Source organism: Chlamydotis macqueenii, chromosome Z, assembly GCF_036417535.1.
Source record: "Chlamydotis macqueenii isolate bChlMac1 chromosome Z, bChlMac1.mat, whole genome shotgun sequence".
NCBI lineage: Eukaryota > Metazoa > Chordata > Aves > Otidiformes > Otididae > Chlamydotis > Chlamydotis macqueenii.
In genome coordinates, this window is record NC_141593.1 from 2,253,602 (window position 1) to 2,274,096 (window position 20,495).

Below are 20,495 nucleotides of genomic sequence, written 5' to 3' on the forward strand. Positions count from 1 at the left end.
AGGTAAATCTGTGATAAAATTTTTGTTACAATAATCTTTGTGTAATTCAGAGGTGATGAGGGCACTGTCTGGATCAGTTATTTTCATGTATCTGTCTTACCTACTGCCTGGTTTCTATGGACGTGGAACAGATAAAACATGGAAGGTATGCAGGCCTTTTTCTATTTTTGTAAATTTTTTGTAAAAAAGCAGTGGTAGATGTTTCCGTTGCTGATGCATTCAGTTGAAGGTACTGAATGATTTAAAGGACAGCTTGAGTTATCATTCCCTTTTCGTATGTATTGACTGTTAAAACACTAGTTCTTACTAAAGTAAAACTAAAGATTACAAGCAGCAGCTTTAAAAATGGGTAAAAAGCTGTTTCTCCCATCTTCCTTTCCTTTCAGAAGGGCTGAAGTTTTAATGCATGGCTTATTGCACGTGGGCAGATAATTTCAAAATCAATTAGACACGTGCAGTGAAAAGGAGCAGCAGCTCTGTGCAGGAGGAATCCTGCTTTTGAGGCAGAACTGGGATGTGTTTTACCTGCCAGATGTGAAATAGCGATGCAAAGTGGGGCACCAGCTGAAGATCAGTTCTCTCAGGTAATAAGCAGGGATGAGGGCAAACAGGGAGCCAAGAAACGGGCAGAGAGCGTAGAGAGAAATGGCAAGGGAATAATTACACTGCGGCCACCACCGCACGTGGCTTTGAGCCGTTCTGAAACATGTCTGCTGCGGCCAAGGCGAAGCGCCTCAAACCTGGCAGTGGCTCAGGTTCTGCAGTAACAGGGAACGTGCAAAAAAGTTTCCACCTGGCAAAGAGCCCCACGGTAGTCACTTCAAACCGCGAAGAGCGTTAGTGTTCATACCTGGCACAGAAATGACAGTAACCAAGACATTTTACTGATGAGAATGAGGACGAGGAGTTCCCAGTGTAGAACAACTGGTTCTAGTAAGGATTTGTAATCAGAAGATGTGTTCACAGTGTGGTTGTACCTGTCGCGGCTGGCTGTGTGGTGAAAGCGAAGCTTGTAGGATGCTTCAGTCTTTAGCGCAAATACGGGCAGGAATAATAATAAATGCTAATACGGAAAGGAACAAGACACAATTCTGTATACCTGTACTGTTTTTCTTAAAGGTTTTGAAGGGCATGGGGACAGGTGAAGGGAAAAGTAGGAAGGTAATGGGTTTGTACACGAATAAATGATTCTCAAAGTCCCTTTAATTATCTTTGACATATCACCTTAGCTTGCAACGTTACGAATTTAGAATTGTACTCTCTTAAGATACCGGGTTTTCTGTACGCCGCCTCTCCTGCAGATGAGCAGGGTGTGCTCCGCTGCCATCGCAGCTACAGAGCGGTCTCCGCAGACGGGGCCTTGCTCCTGCCACAGCCGAAGCGCGGTTCTTACAACCAGATCCTTCCAACAGAGCAGCGGGAGGGAGCTCACCTGCAAAATGTCCAAGAACACCTCGCTGGGCGGCCTCAGCCGAGAATCGCACAGCAGGCGTGCCCCTAGATAAGCGGGCTCGCTGGGGCATGGGGCGGCGGTTCCCCCCGCGCCTTCCCGCCCTCTGATCCCGCAGCTCCGGCCTCCCGCCTCCCCTGTAAGCCGCCCGCCCGCTGCGCCCGGGATCATGGCGGTTCCCGCCTTCCCCTCTGAGGCACCTCGGGCCCTCAGCGCCTCCGCGGGCTGCCCGCCGCGCTGCCTGCCAGCCGCTGAAAAAACCCAGCCGGGGAACGCCGGCTTTTGAAGGCTGAGCGCGCCGCGGTTCCGCGCCGAGGGCTGCGGCGGCTGTGGCTGCCGCACCGGCGGCGGGCGAACACCGGCGCGCGGCGGGGCAGTACCGGCGCCTTGAGGACCCCTCGGTGCAGTGCGGCGGGGCGGCTGGAGGCAGGTGAGTCTCGGGGACTGCGCGCTTCCGACACGCTGCTCTCCCCTCTCGTCCGAGTGGGCCCGCCCGCCTTCTTCGGGCGCCAACGGGCGGGCGGAACCATCCGCGACACGGGAAAGGGGAGCCTGCGGAGCTCGGAGACTTACCCACTGGAAAATGGGCCGGCCCACCTGCCCGTTGTAAACTAGCGGAAAAGGGCGGTACCATGTCCTTGGGTGGGGGGGGTGGACTAGTTGTATCCTGATGCCCTTTCCAGTATGGTGAGGGGAGTGGCAGGTATCCGACCTCGGAGGCGTTTTGGGGCAGAGGAGCGGCCCCGGGTCTCCCCAGCGGGGCACTCCCTGTCCCCGCTCCTCAGGGGGTAATGGCGGGTACCCAGGGGCGGCTGTATGGGCTCTGTGTGGGGCTGGGCGTGCGGCCCTGGACCCTCCGGCCCTGCTCCCCTCAGCGCAGCCCGACCCAGGCCTGGGCCCCTCTGCTGCCTTGTGCTGGGGCTCGCTGGTAGCTTCAGGGGCTCCAACTTCGCTGCCCAGAGGGAAGTGAAGCCATCATCCCGGGGAAAGGCCTGCCCTTCGCTGGTGGCACCGTGCGGGCCCTGTGGTGGGGTCTGGGGGAGAGGAGGAACAGGAGCCGGGGGAGGCTGGCCCTGCCTGGGCAGCACGGGGCACCTGTGCCACGGGGAGCGTGGCAGAGGAACGTCTGTGCCGTTACAAGCCTTCCTGCAAGGGGATGAGGCCTCTCCCGTGTAGGTTGTGAGCACCTTGTTGCGTCCCTGTATGGCATGCAGGCCCATTTGGCCGCCAGAGACCTGCTGGGTGTTGAACTGGAGGGTCCCTTATGTCCTGAACAGCCTGAATTGTCGTATGGTTTCATTTCGTTGCTGTAGCTGCAATAGAATCACATAATGGTTTGAGGGGGAAGAGACCTTAAAAATCGTCCAGTTCCAACTCCCCTGCCCTAGGCAGGGACATCTCCAACCAGATCAGGTAGCTCAGAGCCCCGTCCAACCTGGCCTTGAACACTTCCAGGAATGAGACATCCACAGCTTCTCTGGGCAACCTGGGCCAGTGCTCATCACCCTCACAGTAATGCCAGCATGAAGGTACCCTAATGTGTTGGGCTGCCTTTATGAAAACTGCGGTACTGAAGTTTTTTTAAGACTTTCTCGCTAGGCCATGAGCCTTATACTTAAATCAGCTGTGCTGAAAACTGGCTCTGCAAATAGCTTCCATACCACCTGAGTAAATACACTGTGAACAGGAGAACCAATGGAGATCTAGGGTAAAAGAGGAGTAAGAAATCCAATTTCTGTTAAACTAGGATATTCTGTCAGTGCTATCCATGCAGGCACGGTGCTGTTGCTCTGCAGTCATGTGTCTTTGGCTAGAGAATTTATATAAAAGCACCTTCTTCAGTCCTCTTTTTAATCTCTCAGCACTCAAAATTCCCTGTGCTAGAGTTGAAGTGCCTGAGGGAAGAGGGATTTTTTTTTTTTTTTTTGTCATGGAGATAATGTAGAGTCATGCAAATTCCATTCTGTTCAGGCACTTTGTCTGCAGGAAGTATTTTACTCGGCGAAGATGTCTTGGAAACCTCCTGCCCTTTTCCCTTGCAGTTGATGAAGCTCCCTTAGGAATTCTGTTAACAGCTCTTCATTGCAGACTTTTAACCTTGGCCTGAATAGCAACAGACATAAAATAAGGATTTTTTTTTTTTTTCTTATTGCAAGGAACCAGCAGGAGTAATGGAAGTGGAACGCGATGGTTTTCTGCGCATGTGTCTGATACCTGAGACATCAAGTTCACATGATACTGATCATTGAGAAAACTGTCTGCAAGGATAAAACTGTCCTGATAGAAATTTAAATCTATTAAGGCAGGTTCTAGTAATGGCGTTGACTGCTCTGTGTGTGTTTTTTTAAAAGTACACACATGTTGCATGTTCTGTCTATAACTAGAACAATTCAACATGAATTCGTGATGACAGATCAGATAGTCATTATTGTCTAACAGATAGGAGGAAAGCTTCTGTATTGGACATTTACTAAGAAATAGCTTGGCAGACTTGCTTGTGGAGCAAAATACAGCACTTGCAGCACACTTAAGGAGAAGTACTACTTTCTGAAAACAGCTTTTTAGCCAGAGGAATTGCACTGTTTTCTTCCTAGTGCCTTTACCCTTTGAATACTGGCTTCTCTTTTGGGCCGAGTCTCCTGTCCCTGTTTGTGTAACACAGAAGCTTGCTGTAGGAAAACTGCTTGACTGCCCCCTTTGCAAGAGGAGGGAGTCACCCTTCGAGGGGCTGAATATCCCTGAGCTCTCAGAGCTTCCAGGTTAAATCCACGCTGGCGCACAGGCAGTCAACCACTGAATAACCAGAGAGTTAGGGCACTTGATTTGTGGGCTGGATCACCGTAGATCTCACTTACAAAAAATAAAATTAACAATATCCACTTTCACAGAGCATTTTGAGCTTTATAGTCAGAGCGCTGTACCATTTCTTAGTAATATTTGTATTTATTCTCACTTGAACGGCACCGTTGGTGTTGATGGGACTTGCCGAAATGTGCTTGCTGAGGCCTTGAACCAGCAATACCAGACCTAATGATCCTCTTCCCAGTACTCTTACTTGTTTAGAGAATTTTTTGACGCGCACAAATAAAGGCACTTAAAAAACAAATAGCACCTGATTTCCATATATAGAGTCTTTGGGAAAATACCACCCCATCAATTATGTATTTTTTTTAAACATTGCCTTTTATTTCTCTGTCTAAAGGGGCCCATTTAATACTGCGAGTAATGTTCTGAGTAATACCAGGTTTGGCACAAATGAGGCGCTTAACTGAGTTCCTTATTTTTATTATCCATTGTCTACTAACCAGTTTTTTGTTGTTTCATTTATTTGCCTTTTCCCTGGGGAAGGAAGGATGGCAGCTCGGCGTGCGCTGAAAGCCGTCTTGGTGGATCTCAGCGGCACACTTCACGTTGAAGACTCAGCTGTGCCAGGCGCGCAGGAAGCTCTTAAAAGGCAAGCTACCTTATTTTGATTTCCTCTGACAGGTTTTGCCAGCGCTGGTTTGCACAAAGACGCTTCTTTAGGTAAACAGGCCTGAAGCTTCTGCCTTTTTACGCTGTCGTGGATAAGCAAATACACAGCCAAATTTCTGCTTTTATTTATACCCATATTGATACCAAGAGAAATCAGCAAAGGGCCTACCTAGATCTTGAATAGTTGCCATGTATCACCTGAGCCCTTGCAGCTTTCCTAAGTTTCTGTCTAGGTCTTTTCTAGATAGAAAAAGACAATTTTCAGAGTGTTTCCACTAATTCGTACGGGACTGCAGCGGTAGCCAAAGTGGAAAGTAGTTAAATTAACGTGAATTACCCCATTGTACACCGAAGTCACTTCAGCAGAGCTGTTCCTTGGTGCTTTGTTTAACTACTGTTTGTCTGAGCCCTTACGTCTGTGGTGAGCTAAAGTGGGATAACAGAATAACTTGGCCTAGTGAGCAAGGCATCCTTTGCAGAGTTCTCATTTCATTTGGTCTTTCAGCTACGGCTTTGCTTTATTATTTTTATTTTAAAAGTTTATTTCTGCTAAGTAAACAATCTCAGTCGTTTTTTAGTTGGAGAAACATTTGATAATACAGCCTGTGTTTTGTAGGAATTTCAACTCATTAAGATACAGGACAGTTAAGTACCCATTTATCTTCTGATGAAAGGGTGCCTAAAGAAACTGAGGCATAGTAAAATTACTTAATCTGTCCATGTCGGTGGAAAAATAGGATCTGCAACCCCAGGGATCTTTGTATTGTGTTGTGACACTTTTCCTGGAGAAGACATCTTGCAATGGATGATGAAAAACACAAAGTGATATTTGCTATCAGGATGAGTGAGGGAGGACACCTTGAGGTGCTGGGACAGTAAGTATTAATCAGGGGAGAGGAACAGGGTTGAATTAAAGGCGAGACATTCTTACTGGAGTTGTATTGGCTGCTTAGATTTTTATAAAGCTGGACTGCTGCTCAGAGGAAAAGTTCACAGAGGGATTAGGAAATTCTGGATTTCTTTTCACAAATAATTCTGTGGAAATGATTATCTGCTAAAGATGTAAAACTGCAAGGAAGTAAAAACTGTTAAAGCATTGGGTACTCATTCATTACCCATTCATTCACTGGACCTTGTCTGCCCGGTGTCTCATGCTACAGGGAGGACTTGTGCCAGGTGAGAGTCAGCATTCTGAAAAATCCATATATTTGTAAAAAAAAAAAAAAGTGGTGATGTTGTTGAGAAGAGCTCGGTACCTGTCCTGTCTGCTGCTCACCTCCAGGCAGTAGACTGGACAGAAAAAACAGCTTCTGTAGAATCGGAAGACAAACTTTTATAACGCCACTGATTCTCCTTTGTCTTTTGCTTCTGCTTGATTCCTGCTGAGCCGTGCTCATGCAGGCCGTGTGCTGGCTTTGGTGAGGGAGGGGGCTAGAGAAGGGATAAGGTGCAGAGAGAGTCTGATGCTGTTTGTCGTAGTCAACCTGCTGTCACAGGTATGGTGTCATTTCACTGCCGAGACAGCCAGGTCTTTATGCTTAGAGATTTTTAAGAAAAAAATTTTTATGCTTTTTTTTTTTTTTTTCTTCTAATCCACATCATTGTCCTTCCTAAAGAGAAGCTGAAATGATTGGCGTGCTTCTTGCTTAGGGAACGAATGGATAGATTCCATTTTTAGGGTTACTTCTCGGTATTGAGGTCCATAGGAAGAAAAAAAAAAAATACTAATTTTTTATTTTATTAGCAACCAGGGGATTTTTTTACCAGTTCATACTTGTGAAGGGTCAGTGTCTATGACAAACAAGAGAAAGAAGTGGCAGGTGCAAGCAAGTCTCCAGCGTTGACCAACTTTATTCTGATGTTCTCCATGCAGTCATGAAGGCAGAGTTTGTTTCTATAGCAACAGAGAAAGTGATGGTGGGGGACTAATTAAAGGAAATGTCGTTGAAATTGTCACTTAAAATTATTTGATTGTTTGGTAGTGTGTACTGTCAGTGTAGGGCAATAATGTGGTTTTATGTGATATCAGTGTTCCTCAGTCAAGGAGAAATGGCTGCAAAAGCTGACGTAAAATCGCCACACAGGTAACATAGGCTCCTAGAGCATCTCTGAATGAGCCACAGCTGCTGTGAAACTCACCCAGCATGTGGAGTTCCATATATTAATTTAGCAACAAGGTTCTTTTGTTTATTTATTTTGCTTCAGGATGCTGTTGATCTAGAATACAGGGCTGGTTTATTATCTAGTTTGAATTAAAGGGCTTTTCAAAGTAGTTGTTGTTGATGGTAGATGTGTTTGCTACTACCGTGGAAGTGGAGTTGGGAATCACCGTTTTCCTCCAGACTTTTCCTGGTAGAAGCAAAGCAGAGGAGACTTGGCCTTGTTCTAGTAGCTGTAATTCTTGCTGTCTATTTCACATTGCCCTCCAGCCCACAGAAGTTAACCTTGTGGTTCTTGTGTGGCACCAGTACTCTGGGATGCATACAATCTTTTTGTCTGCAGCCTTTAGACAAATGGTCCTTTTTTGGCCCCAAAGAGATGAACGAATGGGTAAAGAGAAGGATGCTGTGGCCAGTTTGCCTTTGCTCTTCGTCTGTCAGGTTGCGCAGCGCTCCGGTTACCATCCGATTTGTGACGAACACAACAAAGGAGTGCAAGAGAGACCTGCTGGAGAGGCTGACGAAACTGGGATTTGACATTGCAGAAAATGAGATCTTCACGTCTCTGACAGCAGCCAGAAATCTTCTGGAGCAAAAGCAGGTGCGGCCTCTCCTCCTGGTGGATGATAAGGCCCTGCCTGATTTCACAGGTGAGGTGGTCGTAAAACAGGAGGGGGTAGATTACTGAGCAGCTAAGGAAACATAGTGCTCTCTCTTTTGTAGAATGACAATCATGTATATACCACTAGCCATGACGAAGCCTAAAGTGTAGAACTCTCTGGAGTCATAAAGGTCCTTTCTTCTTTTCAAATTCATATTGAACAGTCTGAAGTTGTAGCTTCTTGAGGAGTGGTGGAAATGGCAGCCAAAACCTTCAAGTAGTCAGGAATTTGGGTAAAACTGGATACTTTTTATTAATTTCTAGTGTAAACAAAAGTACTAAGTATCACTAGATCACTGGAGATTTATTGCACCTACGGGTGCTGATTTGTTTTATAGCAAGGATGTGTCAGTTTGTTGGAAATCAGATTTCCCTCAGCTATTGTGTAGAGGTTTTGCTCATAAAAAGCTGAAAAGCCGGTGTATAGCCACACACGGGAGCCTGTTTCTCTCGTAATAGATTATTATTAAAAGTGAAATCTCCAGGTAGTTATTGTTACTTGTTTTGTATTGAACATCCAGGTCTCACTCCGTGTACTTTGATACCTTCAATGGTGACAGAAGGTTCATCGTCCTGACTTCTCTAGATTGACATCTCTAAACACCTGGTTCAAACTTGCTTTACTTTCAGATGTTCCCATTTCCCTCCCTTAACAAGAAGGGGAGTAGAAGATGATATATTCTAACTCTTCTGGCATTTCTGGCAGGTGCCTGAAGCTAGGACAGTTAGTGCTTGACTTAACCACATCGTTGTTTCAAGAGTAGTGAAGATCCCCACATTTTTGACGTACTCAGAGTTGAAAATGGTATGTTGTGTGTCCAGACTTTCATTTAAAGTCCAGGCAGCAAAGATGTGGATGGCTTGCCACTGCTCCCCGCCCCTTGCCTTATGAACTGAAATCCTTACGGCTGTGTAATTTAAGTAGCTTCTAATCTTGCCAGGAGCTAGACATTTCCTGTTAAATTTTAGTGCCAGAATTTAGTCAGTGTTCTTCAGAAAGGTAAGTGTTCAGGAGAAAAGCCTCTGTGGGCTCAGAGCAATAAACCTGATAATCTGTTCTACCTAACATCCTACCCAGAGAAATACGCCCACAGCAATATTCCGTATTTCTGTTCTCAGGAAGGCTTTCTTGGGTCAGAAACAGCAGAGACAGCAGCTGTTTCACTAATAGTAGTTAAATCAGTTTAATCTGTGTGTATTTGGGGTCCTTCCATCAGTTTTACAGTAGCTGATGCTAATTTTGTAAAAGGTGACAAAGATAAAGGTGTCGGCAGGGTCCATTGGTGGCATTTTCTGTGTTGCTTGATTCTGGAATGGATTTTGTTTCTTTTTCCTACAGGCAGTTTGGCTGATATTCTCTCAGTGCTACTCTTGAAACATTGAAGTACAATGGAGAATGATTTAAATTCCTGTTAGTGGCTGCTATTGAACTATTCTTGGCTCTCTCTGAAGTTGGTCACAGATGGATGGATGTAATCCATTCTTGGCTAAAGGACCCAGATGCTTTTGGGTGGTGTCACCCTAGCAAGTGCAGGATGCAGCTGATTACTTAACCTGTCATAAATAAAACTGTCTGGCACTCCTTTTTCTCCCGCAGATGCTGCTCTGCTTCCGTTGCTGGTTCTGTTCAGAGGTGGCACTGCCATGTAAAAACAGTCATGCTCCTCCGGAGCAGTGCAGGACAAAGGAAGTGCAAGCTGTTCTCGAGTGGAATAATCCACATTTTAAAAACAAAAAAGATCTTGCAGAAGAGTTCGAACTAATATAGAGTAACAACTTCTAGGTCATGCTGCGATACCGTCTTTGCCATCATAACCGGACTAATACGTAGAACAATAGTCAGGCTTTATACCCTAGGCATAGTTTTCTGTGACTAGAGGGAATAGAAAAACTGGATGGAAATCACTAGCCTTCCTGCTTTACTGTCTTAGAAAGCAGGTGAATGTGTGTAAGAGATTCTCAGATAACAGAAAGTCATTCAGTTAAAAAAGTGGTTTGTGGGGTCTGCTGCATTTCCGTGGAGGCAGTGAGAGAGTCACTGTTAAGACTATCCAGCTGTAGAGTTGTGTTCATCGTGAAGGATGGCACAGTCTAGATAGATAAACGGCCTTTCTGTAGGTGCTTTCCTCATTTCTAAAAGACCTTAAACTAGTCGATGTGACGTCTCTGTGTCAGAAAATGTTCGTTTTTGCTCTGAAGTGATTCATTGCACTTGTTGACTGTGTCCTACTAAGTGTGAATAAAATTCTTTTCGCTCAAGAGTAATGTTTTGGTTTTTCCAGGGATAAGCACCAATGACCCCAATGCAGTGGTGGTGGGACTGGCTCCTGAGCACTTTCACTATGAGATGATGAACAGAGCGTTTCGGTAAGTCAGCCCCTCAGCCCCATGACTTTTTGAATAGTGGCAGTCTTGTGCTGGGCTCTGTGCCTCTGCATGTGCGAGGAAATCCGTCTCGTACGGGGAAAAGAGGGTGGTAGCAATATCACCATTACGTAGCGTGACTGTGGTGTCTTCCTCTGTGTCTGAGAGGGAGCCACTAACAATGGTAGATTTGGGACCTTAAACGTGAAATTCAGGCAGTCCAGTCCTGGTTTTCTTAGCTTTTAGTCTGTAAGTGAACTACAGAAGTACAATCACGGTTGTCATTGAGGTGGAAAAGTAAATCAGATAAAATCTACCTGTGACTGTCCAGGAGCCAGGCTGCAATAGTGTGTGCAGAGGTGCATAACCATGTGTCCTGCTCTCTAGTTCTAGCTCAGCACAGCGCTCTTGATTTTAACTTGAATAAAACCTTTAGTTTGAATAGACTGGAACATGAGTCTGTTGCTGAGTTTAGTCCCAGAACAGAGCCTACTGTGCCTCCGTTTCATTTCACTGGGAGCTCTCTGAACCCTCCCTCCTTCAGCGGTGGTTTAGGCCAAGCTGTTGAGCCTGGCTTTGTAACAGAGGAGGAGCACCTAACTGCACAGCCCATCCCAGCTGTGAGACAGCTAACCCTTGCGGGCAACTGGTAACCGACTTTCGTGCTATCTCAGAGCTAAAGAGAACGTCTTGTAATGCCCTGGATCCTCCCTGCTGTGCTGCAATGCATGCGATGAGTCCTTTCCACTCTTTGCTCACGAGATGGTGGCTACCACACAGTTTTTCAACTTGGAATTTGAAAAAACCTGATCTCAAACACCTTAATCTGTCTTTGTAACCACGAAATCTGAAGAGGGAGTGTTGATTACTGCTCACTAGTATCTTATGGAGGTTCCTTGGTGTAGGAAGCCAGTGCTGTCCTTATCTGTGTGCCAATTCTGTGTCATAGGAACAGGTATTGACCCCAGCTGGTTCTCTGGCAGCCTCATTAGTGCATGCTGCCAGTGGCATTGATTTTAGAGTTCTGCAGCGCGCTCATGAGTGGACTCTGGTTTCACAACTGCATGAACTTAACCCATCATGTATTCCAGTGCTTACATCTTTTTATTTATTGATATTTCTGTCATGAGTATGTCAGTTGTTGAATGATAGTCATTAGCTGCCCAGACTGGAGACCAGGACACTCAAAACAAGAAACCATCATCACATTCGGACCCCCTGGGGGTCCCAGGCTTCCCCAGGCCAGCATACACAGGAAAGCCTGCAGAACTGGCCCTGTGGACGTGGGTGAGGTTGTCCCAGACTGGATTTGGGGTTTTTTTTTGCATTAAACACAGAACTGGACACTTGTTCTGGCGATGGAAGGAAGGTGCTGAAGGCCAAATCCAGTCCGGGTCCTGGCAGAGAGACCTGTATTTAGGATGAGAGGAAATGGTGTCAAGTTAGAATCGTAGAATCATAGAATGGTTTGGGTTGGAAGGGACCTTCAAAGGTCATCTAGTCCAGCCCCCCTGCAAGGAGCAGGGACATCCCTGACTAGATCAGGTTGCTCAGAGCCTCATCCAGCCTGGCCTGGAACGTTTCCAGGGATGGGGCATCCACCGCCTCTCTGGGCAACCTGGGACAGTGTTCTATAACTCGCACTGTAAAAAAATTTTTCCTACTATCCAATCTAAATCTACCTTCCTCTATTTTGAAACCATCACCCCTCGTCCTGTCACACCAGGCCCTACTGAACAGCCTCTCCCCATCTTTCTTGCAGCCCCCTTGAGGCACTGGGAGGCCGCTCTCAGGTCTCCCCGGAGCCTCCTCTACTCCAGGCTGAACAGCCCCAGCTCTCTCAGCCTGGCCTCATAGGAGAGGTGCTCTGAGCATCTGCGTGGCCTCCTCTGGCCCCTCTCCAACAGCTCCACGTCCTTCTGGTGTTGGGGGCTCCAGAGCTGGACGCAGTGCTGCAGGTGGGGTCTCACCAGAGCGGAGCAGAGGGGCAGAATCCCCTCCCTCGACCTGCTGGCCACGCTCCTCTTGATGCAGCCCAGGATGCAGTTGGCCTTCTGGGCTGCAAGGGCACACTGCCAGCTCATGTTGAGCTTCTCATCCACCAGCACTCCCAAGTCCTTCTCCTCAGGGCTGCTCTCCATCCATTCCCCGCCCAGCCTGGATTTGTGCCTGGGATTGCCATGACCCAGGTGCAGGACCTTGCACTTGGCCTGGTTGAGCTCCATGAGGCTGGCACGGGCCCACCTCTCCAGCCTGTCCAGGTCCCTCTGGATGGATCCCTCCCTTCCAGCGTGTCGATGGCACCACACAGCTTGGTGTCATCGGCGAACTTGCTGAGGGTGCACTCTATCCCACTGTCCATGTCACCGACAAAGATGTTGAACAGAGCTGGGCCCAGCACGGACCCCTGAGGGACGCCACTCATCACGGGTCTCCACTTGGACGTTGAGCTGTTGACCACCACTCTCTGAGTGCAGCCGTCCAGCAAATTCCTTACCCACTGAGTGGTCCGTCCATCAAACCCATAGAGTGGTTGTGAGGGGGAGGTTTAGATTGGATGTTAGGAAATGCTTCTTTACTGAGAGAGTGGTCAGGCACTGGAACAGGCTGCCCAGGGCAGTGGTGGAGTCATGATCCCTGAAGGTGTTCAAAGAACGTGTAGATGTGGCACTCCAGGGTGTGGTTTAGTGGCCATGCTGGTGTTGGGTTGATGGTTGGACTTCATGACCTTGGAGGTCTTTTCCAACCTTAAAGATTCTATGATTCTATGATTCAAGCAGGTAGCGTGGAGCCTGTGCTACCTCTGCATCCTGTATTGAGGGCTGTCTGACCGGTGCAGCTGAGTACTGAGCAAGGCTGAGTCCTTCAGCTCACCTTGACTTATCTGCCTGGAGGAAGACTTCATCCTCTGTGAATCTGTCCTGGATTTGCCTGGTGTTTTTGTGGTCCTGTATTCCAGAATACAATCCTGTATTCTAGGATGGGCTCTGGCTGATCTTTAACATCTCATTGACCTGTTCTGGGTTTTTTCCCTTAGTCCTCTACAGAGGATAAACTGTTCTGCTGGTGTCAGTTTTGTTTGGCTTAACGGAAACACAAACTGCTGGCCACATTCTCTTCTCGAGCTTTTTGCTGTGTCCTTGTCCTTTACTGCTCAGATAATTAAGTCACTTGGGATTTGCGTTGCTCGTAGCAAAACTTTTGAGGTGAATCTGATTAAATGCAGATATCTGCAGTGCCGATGCCTGTATCTGAGCTGGTGACCTGGGCTCCTGAGGGAGAGAGGAGGCGCTTGTCAGGCATCGTTCGTTTTTCCCCCAGTAGTGCTTAAAATAGGACAGTTGAACTGTGCCCTAGAAGTGCTTTTTCCTCTCCACTGACTGTGAAGAGCCCAGGCTGACTAATTACCTGGTAGGCAACTACTCGGTTGATATCCAGCATTAGATTAGGTAAATCTAACCCAATATGAGTCCCAAAACGAAACACACAGAGTAAGGCCATTCTCTAGGCACCATTTGAAACGGCTGAGACTAAATTTCTCTTCTTGTATACTTGGGATTTTGATGCCACAAAGAATTCTCTCAGGTGAGATCTTTCCTGCAAACTGCTGAATACAAGTGGTTGTGGTGCTGCTGTCAAATTAGATTTTTCTGTATCCTAGAGGCATCCTCCCATCGTGAACATGTCTGGCTGCTCACAGATACGCATGCCAGCTCTCTTCTTGTTGAGCTTGCTTTGGAGGGCATTGATTCAATAGTGATAATTAAGTGAAATGAAATATTGCCATTTTTGTACTGCTCAGAGTACCCAGGCAAGCACGTGGGAAGGAGCAGACGTCCTCCAAGAAGCTCACAGCTCACCTGAGCCAGCCTCTGAGCAGAGCCGCAGCGGAGCTTCAGAAAGGCAGTGAAAGGGGCAAAGCAAGAGATTTGTTTTTCTTAAAGGCTTTTTTTTTTTTTTTTTTTTGGCAAATGAAGTGGAGCTGAGGGCAAAACAAATCCTCCTTTCTGCCCTCAACGGCCAACATTTCCCCTCTATCCCCCAGCTTTGCTAGTTACATTCCTACCTGTTGAGAGAAAGACTGGAGCTGCTTCAATACCTGGAGAAGGTGCTGTAAAATTGAACAGGAACTGTTTGGCAGTCGTGATGTCAGTTTTTATAGATGCTGTCTGGACGGTTTTTGTTGCGCTGACACTGAGGCTGGGGAGGGGGAGGACTGCGATAACGTTGCTGTGCTTGGTAGTGCTGGGAGGGTTCCTCTCGTGCAGCAGCTGTGCAGGCTTCTCTTTGCTGCGGGACAGGTAGCTGCTGCATCTGCTGTAAGGAGAAACTACTGGGCAGGTAAAAGAAGTGGAAGAATCAAAGATTAGGTCCGGATTCTGTGAAAGCAGGCCCTGGCAAACTTCAGTTTATTTCTTTCCTGTCACGGATCTGCTGTTCAGGCACTGTGTGTGCTAACAAGACGCGCTCCCTGCCACACGGCAAGCGTTAGACAAGAGCCCTCAAGCAGACGTTAGGTGAACTGACAGCGTAGTGAGGCTAATGAGGCACGGATTGAGATCGCTGGAGCCACAGCAGCTTCTTAATTATTTCTTCCCTTACATTTTTCCACCCACTCCAGACAATGCCGTGTTTTGTGCCAAGACCTTCCTGTAACACCGCCATACTGTACATTATGACCCTTATTCTGTGACCCTTTTATTCTACTCAGAAGTGTTAGGAATCTGCTGACTTGTTGCTTTGAGCTGTAGTCCACTTGGAATTTTTGGGTCCCGACAGCAATGAGCTCAAATCCAGCTTTGTGTCTAACAGGCTCAGTAATAGCGCTGTCAACTGGGGAAGTCAATGGGATGTGAATGTGCCTAACGTCTTTGTGCCTTTTCATGTCGTATGTTATTGTAACTCCTGCAACAACAGAATATAAAGATGAGGTAAAATGATTCACCTTCTACCTGGGATTCACCTGAACACCTAGCTCTGATGGCTACGCGTAACTCTTGGGGCTGTCACAGGTGACACCAGCAGCCCCAAGAGCTGCTGGGCTGCAGAATTCCTGGCAGCAGCTTCCTGAAAGCACTGCTGTGTTCTCAGTCCGGGTGAGGAGATTAAGGCTGTGGCTGTCAAACTGCTACCTCCAGCCACGACCTATGGTTGAAGTATTTTAAAATATTTGTGTGGGGAAAGCAGGTGGGTTCTACGGTTAGGATGTTGGCCTTAGTGAAAAGTGAGGCTGCTCAGAATAATGGACCTAAGTGCTTTAGAGATGCAGACAGGATTTTAAAATAGTTGTCTGTTAAAATCCTCAAGATAATAAGAGGAATTGTTTATTTTGGGGCTTTATTAGCTGTTTCTGGGGAGAAGAAAGGAAGGAACTGTCTTTAACTCCCCAGGTGAATGCTACCTTGCATTGTCATTTGGGGCTTCATGAAAGTCAGTGTGAGTTTTGTCATTACCTTAAACAAAAGCCAATTCAGCCCTTCATCTGTAAATATCGTTTCTTTAATATAATTTTTGTGCTTTCTTTTCCATTCTTTAGGTTGATTTTGGATGGGGCTCCTCTCATAGCTATCCATAAAGCCAGGTATTTCAAGAAAAAAGATGGCTTGGCTCTGGGACCTGGACCTTTTGTATCTGGACTGGAATACGCGACGGACACCAAAGCGACAGTGGTGGGGAAGCCAGAGAAGACCTTCTTCCTCGAAGCTTTGCGGGGGACCGACTGTGCTCCAGAGGAGGCCATCATGATTGGTGATGTACGTGGGGACCAAGTAACTCATCACCTGCCTGTTAACATAGCACTCCTCTGCACTCCGTGTTGTGCCTCCCAGATCCCGTGAACTGGTCTTTCTAAAAGCGCTGGAGTCAAACGTGAGATGAAAATTGAACCATCAAAAATCATCAAAACTTGCAGGATTTAATGTGTAGTCCATGGGGTTAGTTCTACTTCAGTCACTATTTGATCAGGCAAAAAAGCACGTAGTAAATAATTCCTGTGCTGGTTTGTCTAATAGGTATCTAAAAGATTTTTACAGCAGCAGGTGTAGCTTTTACAGCAGCTACTTTGTGTAGCTGCTTTTAAGTAGCTGGTTAGTGATGTGCAGAGCAGAGGGTGTAAGGAAAAACTTGTGACCGCTAACCAGCTGATCTCCTATTCTCTCCCAGGACTGCAGGGATGATGTTGGTGGCGCCCAGAATGCGGGCATGCGTGGGATTTTGGTGAGGACTGGTAAGCACTCGATGGATCGGTCATTTCAAATGTTAATTTTTTGCTCTAATGACTCTAAATCCTGAGCACTACTCAAAGAACAGACAGAACTGCTACTGCGACATCCTAGATTGCCAAGATCAGCCATAGCAATGTAACTGCTGATCATTCAGGAACTCTGATGGCATTTCCTAGTAATTACACTGGTAATTATAAAAGTCATTTTGCTTCAGACAGCAGTAGAACCTTAAGGGACTGACAGATTTTATCAATATTATTGATGGTACCACGATACCACAGACTGGGTACGGTCTTCCTGAGGTGGCAGCTTGTCAAGCCACACAGTCCATTATGTTGAAAATGAAAGCAAGTAATCCTGCTCTTCCTCATAAAATCCAGAAGGGAAGATGATAACATTATTGTTTCAAAAACCTACAACATGACTATCCGGATAGTCAGTGAGCAAATAGTGCCAGTACAGTAGAGTGAAACCAGTGCAGAAATAACACTGATTTTGCACCAGAATCTTCAGTAAAGCTCAGCGTTTGTTTAGGGAAGACTTGCGGGATGGTTGTTGCAGGAAGAACCTCAGATGGGTGTTCTTCCTACCATGTCTGGTTGTTACTGATCCAAGGAGGCTGTAATTTCCAGGGGAAAAAAAGGATACTCGAAGGAGCTTGGTAAATGCAACATTTTGTTAATCTCTTACAGGTAAATATCGAGCGGCAGATGAAGACAAAATCGATCCCGCTCCTTACTTAACCTGTGAGAATTTCCCAGAGGCTGTGGAACATATCCTGGAGCATCTGCTATGAGAAAGGGAATAGTTAGTTTGAAGAAACATCTGTTTCGCGTCATTTCATTTACTCCTCCTTCAAAAATTAAGGTCACAGGATGAATGCATGCATTGCATCAGAAACCTAGCCATGAGCTCCTTCCACTCGAGCTGTGAAAAGGCAGAGGCTGGGTGTGGGCCCTGGCAAAGCCCCTTTCCTGTCCTAGTTTCATGAGGAGGTGATAAGGGAACCACAAATATCCAGCAGGTGAGACAGAAAGGCCACAACCAACACAGCTGCTTTCCTGAATGACAGAGGGAGCATGGCAAGAGTTCTGTTTATTTTTCCGTTTTCAAGAAATAACTGATGAAAAGTCTGGAAAGTGTCATGTTTTTCTGCTGAATAAGCTAAATAAATAAAAAAAAAACCCACCACCACACCCACACTGGAAATACTCAAGTAAATAAATCTCAAAGACTGCTAGAGCCTTAGTCAGCCGGTAGTGATTTCACTGAGTGAGTCTCTGCTCTAATTTAAAGGTAGAGATTATGCACATTTAGAAGTTACTTTTAAATTAAAATATCACCATTGTTTAATAATGACTACATTTGGTAGCTTTCCTCTCATTAGAACAGATCCTGGGTTTTGTTTTTCAAATTTTACATAAAATTAAAACTGTCAGCATTTTACAGATGTTTGTTTTAATTAGATGCTGTTATTAAAAAGAATGGTACAGAAACAAAAAGCTGGTATTAAATCCCTTAGAGATTGTGAATTTTTGAAATTAGACTTCAGCAGGGTCCTGTTAATGCTACAGTTGCAAAATTTCACTATTGTTGGCATTTTTTTTTGTTTCTTTTTAATGTTGTGGGAAAAAAAATTCTTCGCAAGCTATGGGGACAGATTCCAGTTTTTACACAGTTGGTTAGCAGAGCTGTAAAAATGAAATTTAATTCTGCAGTACGCAATGCTGCTCCTGTGCACTAAATCCCCCAGCATGTACCAACTTTGTAATGACGGAAAAGAGCTTTTCTGGTCCATTTGCGAACTGTAATAATCAAAGTTCTTTACAGTTGTTTTACAGTGCTCCTGAGTGTTAAAGTGTAAGGTTGTAATTATACATTGCTGGAGCACTAACCTTACTGAAAATACAGTTTTGCGTTAATGAGCCATGTTCATTCTTGTTAAGAAGAATCTTCATGATGAATGAATGTGAAGCTCTCCTTACATGAAAAATTGTCTGTCTGCAGTCTCACTTGGTGGGTGGTTACCTACATTCAGATTTAATCTCTGTCCGAGATGGAATGTGTGGATGGAGTAGAGTCGGCAGCAGAAATACAAGAAACAAAAGCCGTCTTTATGTACTCCTTGTGCGCCCTCATAAACTGTAACCTACAGGTTTGAATAAATTCACACATCTAGTGATCATGCCAACAATTCTGAACCTGTGCTGGTTTCTGCTTGGAGTACCTAAGGGTACCAAAGGGTACCTTTGGCCCGTCATCAAGAGTCAGATTCAGGAGGCAAGAGATCTCTAAGCAAAATCCTGTGAAGACACTGCCCAGAAAGACTTCTGACGATGTGACTTATGCTGGAACAAAAAAGAGAATGTCAGTGCTTTCAGAGGTCCTGGAGCATGCTGGGAAGTGTGCAAGACTGTGGTACAAGAAAAGCCCATGCGAGGGAAACACTGGGAGAACTGCAAAGAGGATAACTGTCTTGCCAAGCAAGAGGGAGGATAAGAGAGGGGCAGCAATGAGACCCTGAAAAAATGATTAGAATTTCTGTTAATGAAAGCTTGCAGGACACGTGGCAGTCCTGATGGCTTACCTGGCCATGTTTGTAAGCAGAAAGGGCTCCAGCTTGGCTTGTATTTACCATTGTGCTGCAAAGATGCGCTGTTTGCGTTTTATGGCTGGCTGCAAACGAGTGGGTAACTACCAGTTTCTAGTTAGAGTAGCCTAAAGCTGCTGATTTTCATAAAATCACAGAATGGTTTGGGTTAGAAGGGACCTTTAAAGCCCATCCAGTCCAACCCCCCTGCAAGGAGCAGGGACATCTCCAACCACATCAGGTTTCTCAGAGCCCCGTCCAACATTTTGTGCAATGTCTCCTAAGTTCCTCTAACTCCTTGCCTTTTCCACCTTGGAAATAACCCAAACCAACTGGAAAATAACACACTTGGCACATCAAGGCTTTGATCTCAACTGAAAATGACGACCAGCTAACCAAAGCGCTGCTAAGCACCTGAACGTCATTAAAAGCAGCCACTTGTGTTTCATTAAAAAGTGTGCAGGTCTCTGCTGGTAAAGCTACACTGATGGTGACGCTCTAGTGAGTCTCGGGGAGGGAGGGTTGCATCATCTAACTTCTGAACAAGCTTTCTGCTCCAGTTCTACTCCAAACCCATAAACAACTCATGAATAACGACTGAGAAGCAAGCAATCTTTTAAGTCTTTATACAGAAAATTAAGACTGGAGTCTTCATTATATAGCAACTGCCATTGCATTATTTCCACAAAGAATGTTGTTTGAATGGTCATTGAAAATGGCTAAAAAAAAAAAAAAAAATAACCAACCCCCACCCCATTAAATTTTGAAAGTGAAGATTTCCCCCTGACATTTGTCATTGCATTCTTTTGCCTGGAAACAACAGCACTTTCTTCCCCATCACCATTCCTTTGCAGGCAAGGCAATGCTATTTTGGACAGCGAAAGTCTTGGAAGTTTTCAGTCTCTTGGGGTTTTCCTTTTCAAACTGACTCAAATTCTCTCTGCCAAGCGGTGTACTTCCAGCTTAGGTTCTTTGCTGAAGGCTTGGTGTGGGCGATCACATCCAGGAAATCTGCTGTTGTGATCGTGTCTAATCGGATCACGGGTAAGTTACTGTTACCTAAGGAGAAGAGAATTGATTAAATGCTGTTATTTTTACCAAAAGACATTCTTGTATGTCCCTGGCTAATCTAACACTTAATATACAAAAACAAAAGAATAAACCTAGTGAGATAAAGAAAAATTGTTATTTGTGCACGGAGCACAGAAACTGACAGCTTTAAAAAAAGGCCTGATTTTCAGAAATGTTAGCTTCAGTAGATATTTCAGAAATGTAGTTTAAAACTTTTCTAAGCAGATAACAGAGCTCCACCTGCTGGGGTTAACACAATTTCTAGAATTACAGCAGTAGATCAGCATTTCCCAAATCGGATTCTCTGCTCAGAGCTGTCGTACCTGGCTGATGATTTTCGAGAGCATCGAAAATTTTCCTCACTGGTCTCATGGCTGCTTCCTTGCACACGAGTTTTATGTCTGAGCCAGAGTAGCCGTCTGTTTCCTGTGACAGGATCGGAACGGTGTGTTACAGCTTGGAGGCTTACAAATCAGACAGGAATGGCATTTACAAGCATATA

The 20,495-nt window shown here is 45.8% G+C and overlaps 2 protein-coding genes across 7 annotated transcripts in view; one reads left to right on the forward strand and one right to left on the reverse strand.

The window, feature by feature from the left end:
• Positions 1-1,645: 1,645 nt before the first annotated feature.
• HDHD2 (haloacid dehalogenase like hydrolase domain containing 2) lies at positions 1,646-17,574 on the forward strand. Of its 2 annotated transcripts, XM_086770030.1 has the most exons (7): positions 1,646-1,880; positions 4,799-4,904; positions 7,525-7,733; positions 10,027-10,111; positions 15,645-15,861; positions 16,271-16,334; positions 17,025-17,574. In XM_086770030.1, the coding sequence occupies exons 2-7, from the start codon at positions 4,804-4,806 to the stop codon at positions 17,126-17,128; spliced, it is 780 nt and encodes a 259-aa protein (XP_086626156.1). In that variant the 5' UTR covers positions 1,646-1,880; positions 4,799-4,803; the 3' UTR covers positions 17,129-17,574. The 2 variants fall into 2 exon arrangements, with proteins under 2 accessions (XP_086626156.1, XP_086626155.1); XM_086770029.1 differs by lacking the exons at positions 1,646-1,880; positions 4,799-4,904 and having other exon boundaries at positions 7,141-7,733.
• Positions 17,575-18,680: 1,106 nt separating this feature from the next.
• Positions 18,681-20,495, reverse strand: part of KATNAL2 (katanin catalytic subunit A1 like 2) — a 30,914-nt gene continuing 29,099 nt past the window's right edge. For 4 of the 5 annotated variants that reach the window (XM_086770025.1, XM_086770026.1, XM_086770024.1 and 1 more), the window contains 2 exons: positions 20,317-20,419; positions 18,681-19,981 (listed from right to left, as the gene is read on the reverse strand). In XM_086770025.1, the coding sequence (XP_086626151.1) occupies positions 19,842-19,981; positions 20,317-20,419 (243 nt within the window). In that variant the 3' untranslated portion in view covers positions 18,681-19,841. The remainder of the gene's footprint in view (positions 19,982-20,316; positions 20,420-20,495) is intronic. The other variant, XM_086770027.1, reaches the window with a different exon arrangement.

Bases quoted from the DNA above. Each gene is read 5' to 3' on its own strand.
- HDHD2 (XM_086770029.1), top strand. From the start codon at position 7,214: ATGTGTTTGCTACTACCGTGGAAGTGGAGTTGGGAATCACCGTTTTCC. The intron at 15,862-16,270 runs GTACGTGGGGAC...ATTCTCTCCCAG, and splicing joins AGGCCATCATGATTGGTGAT to GACTGCAGGGATGATGTTGG. The intron at 16,335-17,024 runs GTAAGCACTCGA...AATCTCTTACAG, and splicing joins TGGGATTTTGGTGAGGACTG to GTAAATATCGAGCGGCAGAT.